Consider the following 12,782-nt stretch of genomic DNA (forward strand, 5'->3'; position numbering starts at 1 on the left):
ACTCTTTGTCAGGCATCCTTTTGCCTTTTAGTCTGCGCCTTAGGCAACTGTACCATTGAGTTGTCTAAATAAACACTTTGACTTTGACTTTGACTTTGAATATCATGACGCGAGAATTTAATTATTGAACGCAGAATACAGTTTGTATTCTCATATAACTAGGGAATGCAAAGAAGTAGGTTAAATAACGAAGCGCTGGCTATTATTCATAAAATTGAGCCGTATTTCGGTCCTGTTCTGGCGCACACGTAATCATGAAACAGCAGTCCCGCCACCTGCGTGGTTTTTAATGAGAAAAATAAAAATGTATGCATGAGGACTCAGATTTCTACAAGCCTATTTCACTGTTACTGTAAGTAAGCGTTAAGTCAGACTGTTTGTGAAGTGCTCGCATTGTTTGTAACGCTGCCTGATAAATTAGCTCTCCTTGGGGATAGGTAATTGAAGCCGTATAAGGGGTATTTTCTTTGGCAGTGTCTCTAGGGTTTTTATGCAACGCTTTTGATGTGATTTCAGGGCTCCTTCGGAATTGTGAAGCTGGCGTACAGTGAAGAAGACGATAGCCATTATGTAAGTGTATACAAGGAATGGTCTTATCGTGACTACGTAAAGTTATGTAGTTGATTGGCGTTTTCCTTACGACCCATGATTCTTCCTAATATTCCTCTCATGCAGAATTCTTTTTGCGAATGAATTTAGTAAGAGCGCAAATATTTTCCTCCTGCTTTACTAGCGGTCAACAATCCAGATTTCTGTGCACTGGTGGCGTTGTTAATCGCACTTACGGAAGATGAGTTTTTAGCTACCGTGTTGTTAATGATAGTTGTTCCCTGTAGTAAGTACAAGTCACTTTAAGAGAACACTGTTTCCGTCCGCGTGTTTCTTTGTAATAAGCGTATATTTTGTCATTACGTACTTCTTTGTATTCTTTCTGTGCTTCTAGTTAAATTCAATTCATTACTCAACCATTTACAAAGGCATTTCCGTTGAACAACGTGCATTGTGCCGTCAAATGCTGTAAAATACAGGGACGGTCCCTCGTCATGCTGCTCTTTGAACCAGCTCTTTTGCGGCCTCTCCTGTTTTTGTACGCAAGGAAAATAAATAAAGAAACAAATATGTAAAAAATAAAAATGCGCAATAATTATCGTTTTAAAGAATCCCATCTTAAAACATTTTTAGAGAATCGGGTAAGTAGTGGAGAGCTTGCATGCCCTGATCAGAATAGCACAGATAGCGTAATCGGTGCTTCGTAACTTCCACATTCAACCTTTACCTCTTCCTAAGCCTAGGCTTTGTGCAGGGCTCATTTGCGACAAAAAGCTGTAAAACCGAGGAAGAAACAAACGATAAGGAGGAAGCTCTATTTCACTGATGTTTTGGGCATTCTGGTGTCTTTGGAGCTTTGTTACAACTCGCTAAATACTACAAATTAGCGCTAGTGTCAGCCTCAAAGGCTTATTAACAGCACGTCTTAGTTTAAGGTTGGTGCACATTTGTTTACTGTCGTCTGAATAAAGCTAGATGGTACAAAAAGTGCTCAGAGCATCAAATCACCGTGCAGGGCTTTTTTGTGCAAGTCACCAGTGATACAGCTAAAAATTCTTTTCTGCTTTTATTTTATGGAACACAACAAGGTAACCAAGCTAGAATTGGCGTTTCTGATATCTTTCACTCCGCTTTCTATATTCTCACAGTCTCACGACGCACCCTACAGCGCCCGTATTATAGCCAGCGCTTCACACAATAAATATGATTAATAAAGACGCTTTTTTCTGAAATTCTTCGCACCTGGTGTGTTAGTCTTGTCTTGTAGTATTCGCTACTTAAGAGGCTGCACTAGTCCCTCAATTTTTGTGAAGGTTTCTCGACAAGACATAACTTTTCAGACATGCTGTTTTATAGATAGGTTGAATAGCAAATAGGCACAACAATTTCTTTCGTATAGCACATGCCTTCCCAGACGTAACGGGAACACCAGCAAAAATCTTATCATCTGAAAACACTTAGTTTGCATACATGCATCGTTTTGACCATCCGGCGCTAATCGTTAACGCTCTCAGTACTTCGCTAACTTTGCTAGTCTTTTAAGTTATTATAAACAGCATAATCATTGGTTTTTCTACTGAGAGTGTTTGCTATTGCTTGAGAAATATTTTTGCCTTTTTTTTGCAGGAAATGAAGATCCTGTCCAAGAAAAAGCTTTTGAAGAGGGCTGGCATGTTCGGTGAGTTCGCCCAATATTGCCAAAATATTGCCCGCATCAACTGTGATGGCGAACTGTTGGAAAAAAGCGAGCAGAGCTTTCCTTCTTTATTGTTAGCCCAAGTTACCGTTCTTGTCTTCACTTGACAGTTTTCTTACAATCGTGATAGATTAACTTCAACAAATTTTGTTTGATTAGGACTTTGCCGTGATGGATTATCACGGAGACTGTCTGCTTTGATCCTCCATTATTTTTTTCGCTAATGAGTACACGTGCCGACAAAATAGCAAAATATGCAATTTTCATATCTGCCTAATTCGTCAGAAAAGTGACTAATTAGCAGAATGTAACGTAGAATCACCGGTAAGATCTCTTACGAGTACTGGGAATAAAGTGGAGGGTTCTTCGTTTTCATTTGCGCTGCGACTTTTTTTCTTTCAGAGCGGTGAGGTGCCCAGCGTTTGACTTAAGCTCTACAGATGCGGCAATAAAAAAATCAAGCACAGTATCTTTAGTGTGCGCAATGCTGTGGTTAAAAAAAAATTACCCTATAGTTCATACAGCTCAAATTCCCTTTATCTCAAGTGCTCCTGAACAAGTTAGTGCATCGATGGCTCTCCTGAAGTCTTTCTTTTTATCCACTCACTTCTCGCTGATTACTGTGCTTTAGCTAGCGGTGTATACTAATTTGTCTGCATTGAAAATGGTTCGCAATGTTAACCCAGTAGAATACGGTGTTGGAGAACTCCAGTTGATTGCAGCGCCATATGCGGCTCAAAAACTGGGGTTAGGAATGTGAAATACCTCGCCAAGAAGTGGATTTGCATTGAGTTAGCCGCACTTTTGCCTTCTGGATACGATTCCTCGTTGGAACCGGACTTTGCCGTTTGTATCGTTCACTTCTTTATTAATTTCTTATTTCTAAGCACGAAGGAGGAAGTATCACCCGCACAACCGTGCTCTAAAAACGAGTCGAGAAAACGATGTCTGGTCATAATTACAGTCTTTACCTTTTATAACCTCGATGCTCACTTACCGTGACCCGTCACTTGAGAACCCTGCTCCAGACTCTCCTTAAAGAGTATGCTTGCCGATGGCTACAAGCTTGGCCACAGCCTGTCTCGAAGCGGGAACAACATGCTATGGTGAAAGTCGCGCCATCGCCACGTCAACATTAGCCATGCCTTGTATAAACTTGCTGTCCTGCAAACATACGGAGCTCACAGTTCCATCATTCCAGAATTAATGAACCAGCATTGCTCTGATGTTTACCGAGCGATGCGTTGAAGTAGCGGACAACCTGGCGTTTGTGGACGCATTGCTGGATTCGGCATGCCGGCTTTGTCTCATTCTTGCCGCCTTCTTGTCATGCTTCGCGGCTATTTCAGCAGTCGGATGAACAGGCGCTGCCTTAATGCCCAAGCTGTGCTGTTTACGGCTGGTTACGGCTCAATGAGATGCAGCTGCAGTGGGTTAAAAAAGCTCTTGTATATTGCTTAATGGTTATTTTTGATATAAAATCCGTCCTGCCTTGGAGCCCAAGCTTTAGTCTACTGTTTTCTAGCACAGCTCGTCATCCTAACCTCTTTGCATTTTGTTGGTTGAATTTCCTGCTATTTTTACACCGGAGGGGTCGAATGAAGTTTTCCCTAGAATCCCGTTTTCTTGCTTGTTGCTTATACACTTCCTGTATTTTATTGGATACAGACTAGATAGCGTGTTTTATGAGAGCATATGTCTGGCTTTGTGTTTTTCGTTTCGTTCAGTATCTTTGCCTCTAAGCTGCTCCTGGTAGCTCTATCGAGTGGGCGACATTGCTCTGTGTGGGCAGACTTATTACTTGCCGTTCTACACTCATCACCAAGGGTGGACTTTTGAGCGTTTTTTTTCTGATCAGGCTCTCTCTCGATCTTCTGTAGGACGCCAGCCGCCCCCGCGGAAAGGACGCAGCAATAGCACTAGCAACCCCTTGGACCAAGTATACCATGAAATAGCCGTCCTCAAAAAACTCAATCACCCAAACATGGTGAAGTTGGTAGAGGTAAGCAGATTTGATACCTGGGGTTTCCGTCAGGAATTATATACCCAGTGATGCTATATTTACGCTTTACTATTCCAAAGCCTTGAGACATAATTATGTCGGTGCCCTTTGTACAAGTGATTGCACAAAAAGACGATATTAATTTCGTAATAGAGTTGAATTAAAATACATTGATTCAATAAAAAAACTAACAGTTTCTTGGTTTAGGTTTTTTGGCGGAAGGTTAAACTCAAATTACAGCAGCCAACAACGTGGGCGACTACAGTCCTTAAATTCTCTGATTCCGCTTTGTGGTTCTAAATCTCGAGCGTCAAAAATAGCTTTTCAAAGCAGGTCGAGTTGTCATTGAAAACTGATAAAATGGCATCGCTAGAATTTCTAATGCAGCCAATACAGACGAGTTTGTGTGTTTCATTATGCACAAGTTAAGATTAGTTCGCCGACGATACCTTGCGAAGCAACGCCACTTGAAAAAGAGGCAAGCGGGATATCCAACTAAACAAGGGTCTGAAACACTATTTTTGAGCTTGATACTTGGAACCACAATACCAATTCAGAAACTTAAAAAAATTACGCCTCTTTCAGTGTTTGCGACTTTACATATCGTAATATGTTTTCGCGCTTCGAAACTGGAAATTCAAAGTTTCTTAGTTAATTCAGCTGACCAATCCTCTTTTCATTGAATACATCAGGCAAATAACTTCCGCTTGCTGTACAATTCAAATGCACAGAGTGGACACATGCACCTCTCACGGTTTTTAAAGTAAATATAAAAAAATATTTTCTAGAATCACCCGGTATATAAGTTCACTAAGTGTATCTCGTAGCTTCAGCCACAGCTTGAATAAAAAAGGAGTATACTCAAACTCGATGAAACCAAACGCATTTATGTTTTACCATAATGTGGGCCTCTTCATAGTATTTTTAAACTCTTCCTAATATTTAGCTACGTGAGTTTAATTATGAGAAAAATTTCTGCGCCAATAGCGCTTCGCTAAGTTCTAGAGGAGGTTCTGAAAAAGCTGACTATTTGTATAGGAATTTATCTCTGACGTGGTGCTTTTCATGAAAAAAACACTTTTTGAGCCCTTCTGTCAAATTTTAGAGCTACCAGATGGCTTTTTGAGTGAGCGGCCGACGCCGCTGTCAGCATCGTCTTTACAGTGCATCAGCACCTTTGTTCGGAATATGGAAAGCAGGAGCCATGATCTGCGAGAAGCAATAGGATTGCTACCGACAGCTTTTTTCAGATGCGCCCTCTATTCAGAAATCACACAGACAAAAAAATATAAACAAGAGAACGCGGGAGATTAGCGTCGTTGAGGGCTGCCTCCGTTTTTTTTTTATCATTGCGCAGCCCGTCAAAGTGAGCGGCGTCTGCACTTGAGGGCGTGGTCAGCGCGCGTATCGTTAGCTCAGAACACGGTTGGGAGCTAGACAATATGATAGCGCATGCTCCCAGTCGCGCGATTTAAGAGCGAAAGCTCTATTACATGTCTCCGAAGGTCAATCTTGACGCGCGTTTGACCTTGAGGCTCCGAAGAGCAGGCAAATCACGTGATTCGTCAAGCAGAGGCGCACCCGCGCGTGCTCGCCAGCTCCGCCGCTGTGATGCCACGTGATCAGGAGAGGGCAGGTTGGGATAAGGGTAGCTGTACGCGCTAGCCGACTTCGTCGTTGTGATACCAAGTGACTAGGAGAGGGTGTAATAGTTGCTACGTCGGAGGTTACCTCTTCAGTTTTGCCATGGATGCGTCGCGCAACGTGCCGACTGTGTCAACTCTTCGGCGTCGCCGTCAAGCCGCGTCGGATCATCCACTCGACTTAGCTCGCCGAGAAGGTGTACTACAAAAGAAACGAGCTAAACGAGTCGCTGAAACCGAGGAGCAACGAGAAGCTAGACTTGCGAAGCAAATGAAGTATGACCAGGAGAGAAAGGCCAATTGGTTAGCGACGGAGGCTACCGCTGCTCATTAGAATTAGAACTAGCTCGCCATCCAAACACAGCTTTAGATCTCTGTAACTAGGTTTAGAAAAGGTAAACTTCAGTAATGTTTTTTTTTTCATATTTCGCGCGGCTTGTTCAAATGCCCGAAAAACAGACCACGCAGGATATATTGTACCACAAAAATTGGGTCGGCTGCTTATTAACCCCCTGCACTACCTAAAGGAACGCGCCTGGTTCTATAGTGAATATTGCTCATTTTTTATTATTTATTGTGCAGTAAGCAACTAAATTTGCGGAAAAAAATGCTCCCAGGAGCCACACAAGACGCAAAAAATCTATTGTTGCTTTCATTCAGGTGCAGTGTACCGCTTATTTGAAAGCCTAGGTCCAAGTAACGTGAGACCGCCTGTATACGATTACCGCTTAACGTACTAAAACGCATAGCCGAAAGCAGCCATTATTATTCAGCGCTTTACAAGGCTGACCTGATCAACGAAGAGAATGTGGCACAAAATGTGACGTAGTAACAGTGAGCACCGCACGTTAGAGGCTTGAAAAGAATAACTAATGAAACACCAAACTATTTCACTCAGAAGCGGCGTACAATATATTGGGTGTGCAGCTCGAACGAAATTCCAAACTGAATACAAGTTAAAAACGCTCTTATTTAAAGTAGTTGCACCATGGAGTCACATTACTTTCGCGGACAGAATAACGGCTCTCGTTAACCTGACGCAGGTTGGAATGCAATGAGCTAACTTGACTGCTAAGCACAGAAGTGTCCAACCGGTCATCTTCACGTGGACTTCTTAGAACTTCATTGCGTTACCAACATCAGAAATGTGTGCTACACCTACAGGCATCTCGCGCCCTAAAAGCTAACGGCAGTCAGTTTTACGCTGCCGTGGTCAGTGAAAGTCAGAGTTTACAATTGCTACCGCATATGACCCTCTGCTCGAGCACCCTTTAATGTTTGTGTTTGCACCCTGTTTTATTTCAGGTTTTAGATGACCCTGATAGCGATAACCTGTACATGGGTAAGTCGAACCCGCTAATGTTTTGTGGACCTATGTGGTTATATGCTTTTTATCATTTAAAGCGGTCGCTTCTGGCCATCCATCATCGGTTCTGATGCTGAAACTTGAAATGCATCGAGCTGAAACGCACTGAGTTCTGTTTCCGTTCTTTTTAATCCCCGTTTTCATGTTGCCCTCGCAGGAAACATCCAAACATGCGGGATTCTCTGCTAGCACAGAGCTAGGCCATGCAGAAGTGATCACGCGTAATTTTCAGCAGCGTAAGCATCATATGTTAACTTAGGTGGAGTACAAATCTAAATCAGATTTGCGTAGCAGGATGGAAACCGAAGAAACACGAACGTTAGGAATACTTTTTTAAAATATCGTACATCAGTAGCAAACATGGAACAATTTTTATTTTCCGGTATATACGGAGGCCTAGGAAGAAAGGTTGCATTCCGATTCGTTTCTGCGTGATACGTTCGGAGCTGAACAGATTTCGTTCGGACGGAATAACGAAAACGAAAACATACACAGCGGACATAATGCACAGTTAATGCTTTGAGCACAACAGCTCCGCAAACAACCAAGCGAAGAAGACGGAGAGAAGGACTAGAGTAGCTGAGGCAATAGAGAGTACTTACGCGTGGCCGAGAGCTTCCGGAATACCCCGGTAGGGGTAGCTGAAATCAGGTGTTTTCTGTCTGCGAGAGCAGCGGAAACCGGAAAACCGCAGTGCCGCTCCACTAGCTACAGAGTGGGAAGAAATAGAGAAGAGGCGCAGGAATAGACGCGAGAGAATAAAATAAATAATTTGGTAGTTAGCAATAATCCGTGAACAAATTTTCTTCTTCCTTGCGGGCATGTTACAAAAAAGGCTTGCATGCCTTCCCGAGTGCTTCTATAGCAGACACCAGTGCCTTGTATTTCCGTGGTCGCATGATCACTGGCTGTTTGCTTGATGCGTACTGGTGGATATTTTGTGAAATGTACTTTCTAAACCTTAGACTCTTGTGAACGTAGCCGTGATCACAGTTCAAAGTATAGTTCCAGACCCATCATGTGCAATCTTTTGAACGTAGTAGTGATCAATGTTCAAAGTATACCTCCAGACCCATCCTTTACAATCCTGGAGTGAAGAAAAAAAATCCAGTTCTACTCGGTTTAGAAAGGGTATGTCACTCTTGGCGCATTAATTTGCATCCACTCTACGGCGTTCAACGCGGCTTGCTTGAAGACCACACGTCGGCCACGAGGTTAGCAGGTCTGCTCTCAAGCAGCTCTGCCGCCACGCTTCACGCGCTTGCGAAAGCCGGCATTATTTCTGTCCGCGACGTATCGATCAGGCAAAGCCGGAAAGCGAGGGTCTGAGAGCTGCGGGTTGGTCCTCGGCCGTGGAGCCGCGCATCGGAATAACTTCGGTCAGGCCGCACGTGCAGCGGGGGAAGAAGGACGGGGGGGGGGGCATAAAATAATCGAAAAAGGGATTCGTGCAGTCACGGAAGGTGACGCTCGCTTCTTTGAGCGAAGATCCGCGAGCCCTGCTTAATAAGCAGAAGGCGTTACTTATTCAGCGGCGTCTGATCAAGCCTCTTTCAGGACGTCGGGCGCGTAGTCTGCTCATAACTGAGAGCTGCATGCGAGTAACGATGAAAGAAGAATGAGCAACCCGGAATGCCCCTTCATACCGAGTGAGGGCTTCCAATTGACGTCTGCATTTTGTCTGTTGGTCTCGCTGAGAAAGAAGTCTATTTAGTACTTCGGAAGCGCCGCAAATATCTGTATAATTATGCAGAACAAGCTAGTTGGTTTTATGGGGTCGCTTTTTTGCAGAGGCATGCTGAAGAATGGCAGGCGGTCGAAATTATCCGGAGTCCTCGAATACGTTGCCCCTCATAACCTCGTTCGCTTTGGAACGTTAAACCCTATTAAACTAAAAAGCCAAAGTTTTTTGCTCGGACCTGCAGTTTTCTTCCACCGACATGAAAATCAGTGACGTGCGTTCCTGTTCACGTTTCCGTTTTTTAGTGCTTATGCTTTGAGTAGAGTTGGTCGTCGTTTTAACCTCTCTGAGCTGTGTGCTGCACGCCGTCTAAAGTATCTCGGTGGAGTGACACTGTTGATCCTATGCTGTGAAGGTTCGCCAAGTGCGTGAAAGACGGTACTGTTTTGGCCATGTCCAGTGTGTACCAAGCACGGAAATAAAAGCGCACCTTGCGAGAAGCAGCGCGAGTCCTACCGCACGTTACTCAATTCTCGAAAGGTTTTGCGGACAATGTCTAGCGGCTATTGCAGAGGCTATACTTGCACTTTCTTATGGCGCAGTCTTCGTCTCAGCCGCGAAGCAGCGCAATCGGCCGCACTTGACGCCTCGTGTCTTTTTTCTGTCGATGTCTGCTGAATTTCGAACACCAGAGACGCCTGTTTTCCAGCAGTCCTTATTATATTCAACGTTGCTTGCGTAAGTTTTGCGAAAACAGAATTCAGGGAAATTCATTTTCTGTTTTATTGGAGTGTTCAGCAACACGCCTTTTTTATAATCCAGAGAAATGTGTTGAACCTGGACCAGTAAAAGTAGCCAGAGGAAAAAAAACCCCGTTATTGTTTCTTTTTGCAAAACCTATTGTTGTAGCTTTTATATTTTCTTTCTGTTCAAAGCCGTTTGGCTAGGATTACATAAGCGTCTGTCGTTACAGGATCTTGATTTCAAATTATTGCGGTTCTTTTGCGACTTTTTTTAGTCGCTTATGTACCGTGTCCTTTGCAATTTTTCTTTACACCCGGTTTTGGGTATGGTCGCTATATTGCTTTCGTATAGTCGCCAAACTCGAATAATGCAATACCTGCTAATGGCATCACATCCGTAAATTTACGGTTCTAATCTTCACGTCGTGTTTTTCGACCTATATGTGGTTTTTTTGGCACCGCCAAAGTAGTGGCGTGGGTGAGGAAAGTGTGTTGAAAGAAATAAGTTTGACTCTATCTGCTTACGCTCTACTATCATTCTTTGTGTCTTTCAGTCTTCGAATTTCTCGAGAAAGGGTGAGTATTTATTAATCGCTTTTGTTTATTGAAATAGCCTTAGTCGCTTATGCGCCATTAAACTCAACTCTTTATTGAAATACATGCGTTCGTTTCTCACGATATTATAGACTAACAATTATGGCTTGGTGCTTTGGTGTAGGCTGTGCGTTGTGACAAATCACATCTGCAGCCTATCACGATTGGTAAATATATCGGCCACATTAGTATGCTTCCGTTAGTTTAAGAGAACCTTTATAACCATAGTGCAGGTGCAGCGAAGAAACGCGGCAGCAACAGCTTAGCCAAACCGATAGTTGCTTCCTTTGCCGGTCAGTGCTGTGGAGATATACTGTATAACAGTAGTGTGCGTACGAACGATGTCTTTCGTGGTTTACGGCGGTGTTTGTAGCCTGTCAGTAAAAGCAAACAAAGCAAAGGTGCTATTGCAGTCTATGGGTGTTGAGGCCTAACACTAGACTACACTGTGGCAGAGAAAGTGTACCGTAACACCGATGGCAGCGAAGCTGTCCACCACAATTCTGTGCGCCCATCAGCAACTCTACAGCTCTACTATGAAAGCTTCCTGAATTCGAGAGGTTTTGTCACAGGAGGCAAACGCATGCCCAAGGCACTCAGCGAGAACCGGCGGCCAGCGTCAAGATGCTTCTGTAAAGCAGAGCTGACTCTTCAGGCTTTTTGATGCGCGTATTGAGGAATGCATTGCAGCGCGAATCGATGAAAGCATTAGACATGGTCAAAGCATAGCGTTGCAGTCCATGTCTGATATCTTTGTCAATACGCTCTGGACCAGCCGGCTAGACAAAGTTTACGCAGATCTAGGCTTTGAAATAATTTTTTACTGCGTCACCTTTTATATCTTGTTCCTTTTCCGTTGCAAAAATTTCTAAGCTTTTAGGAAGGCGCTTTTGAAATAGTAGTTGTAGGTCACGATTGTACTTCCATTATAGTTGTGCATGTAAGGTGTTTTGCACAAAGACTGATTTTTGTGTTAGATCCGAAGGAAAACAAGCAAGATCTAACCGCGAGGCTTTTGCCAGGGACCTTCACTAATAGTGTAAGCTGGTACTGAATATAGCGATAAGCAGTTCATCACATACTGAAGCGCGCAAGGAATTTTCGTTCCTCTGTGACAGCAAAGGTGAACTGTAAGAAGCAGTTACAATACAAACGGACGAGCAGGTACAATTTTCTTGCACCTAGGAATATACCACTGCAAAGGTGCTTGATTTTTCTGCTTTGCTCTTGTTATAGGCCGGTAATCGAGATTCCGACGAGCACCCCTCTGTCGGAGACTCAAGCCTGGACCTTCTTCAGGGACGTCGTGCTGGGAATAGAATACCGTGAGGAACAAGCAATTTCTTTTACTCCACAGAGAAAAGTGGCGGTACCTGCCTATTTGTGTGCTTATGTCACACACTCACGCTCTTTTGATCGTGAATCTAATTGCCGTGCGATTCAAGACTTCAATGCGTGCTCGTTTTCAAATCCAAACAGAAGGCGTTATGACGCAATATATAGGGCATTCAAAATTAGAATCAGAATTTTGAAAATAATTTTATTCATTACCAATGCACGAATATTCGAACTTCCTTTGAACGCAAGTTAGGCCATCGGTGGGAGATGATATAGGAGTATAATTGTAGCCATCAATCCCCTAAATAACAAAAATTAGGTTTTAAACTCTTAGGTGACTACACTTAGCAAGCAAGCTTCTATTGGAAACGTAGAGGGAGTCGTATTCCTGCATGATTCTACCCGGTAGAAGTCCGGTAGTACGCCTGAATATCGAGATATTCACCTTGAAGTTCCCAACTAAACCCTTGCGTAAAACCTGGTCAGGGTGGATGGATGACTCTTTCTGGTGTGGCGTAGCTTTTGGGTAAGGAGAAAATCGATATAAACTTATTTTTCTTCGCTACTAGTGGGCGAAACGCCATGCGCAACAGCTACGTCACAAAGAAATGAACCTTGCGCGAATTATTACCGCCCAGTGCGCAGTTTACCTAGACTGAGTCGTAATTTTGGAGCGAATATTACGAAAGAAGTTCGCCCTTCGAGTTTTCTAGCAAATACAATACAGCATGCGTACAACTGCTTCTAGGTTTCAAATGTAAACATGCATGCTTAGTGCGCACACTAAAAATGTTTTTATTTCTAGTCAAAAGGAGATTAACGGCTACACTGCCAAATTCTGTTTTTTTTTACCACTTTGCGCACTGTGTTTGTTATATTCGGGAAGAAATAATGGTGCTTCTTGTCTTCGCTTATTCTAAAATTTTTTTTTTTCCCCTGAGTAAATTTCCGGACCACTGAGTTCTGGTGCATTCTAGTGCAGCGCCAGCGTCCTTTTCCGCAGATTGCACCGATAAAACTGCTACTATTTATATTCATTGGGCCTAACAGTAATAAGTCATGCCTATATCTACTATCTCTCTCCACAGCGCCCTAAACTGCACCAGGCTCAGTTCGAACTTATTACGCGAAGGTCCATAAACTACCACACAGCACGACTCAATGACGAAG

At 43.4% G+C, this 12,782-nt stretch overlaps 1 protein-coding gene across 1 annotated transcript in view; it reads left to right on the top strand.

Annotated features, from left to right (window-relative positions):
• LOC149325582 (calcium/calmodulin-dependent protein kinase kinase 1-like) overlaps positions 1-12,782 on the top strand; it is a 51,065-nt gene that overhangs the window by 16,115 nt on the left and 22,168 nt on the right. The window contains exons 6-11 of the mRNA XM_089564339.1: positions 517-570; positions 2,176-2,227; positions 4,126-4,247; positions 7,196-7,232; positions 10,235-10,256; positions 11,511-11,599. Coding sequence (XP_089420465.1) covers positions 517-570; positions 2,176-2,227; positions 4,126-4,247; positions 7,196-7,232; positions 10,235-10,256; positions 11,511-11,599 — 376 coding nt within the window. The remainder of the gene's footprint in view (positions 1-516; positions 571-2,175; positions 2,228-4,125; positions 4,248-7,195; positions 7,233-10,234; positions 10,257-11,510; positions 11,600-12,782) is intronic.

Source organism: Amblyomma mixtum, chromosome 10, assembly GCF_055824585.1.
Source record: "Amblyomma mixtum isolate Tamu chromosome 10, ASM5582458v1, whole genome shotgun sequence".
In the NCBI taxonomy this organism is placed as follows: domain Eukaryota; kingdom Metazoa; phylum Arthropoda; class Arachnida; order Ixodida; family Ixodidae; genus Amblyomma; species Amblyomma mixtum.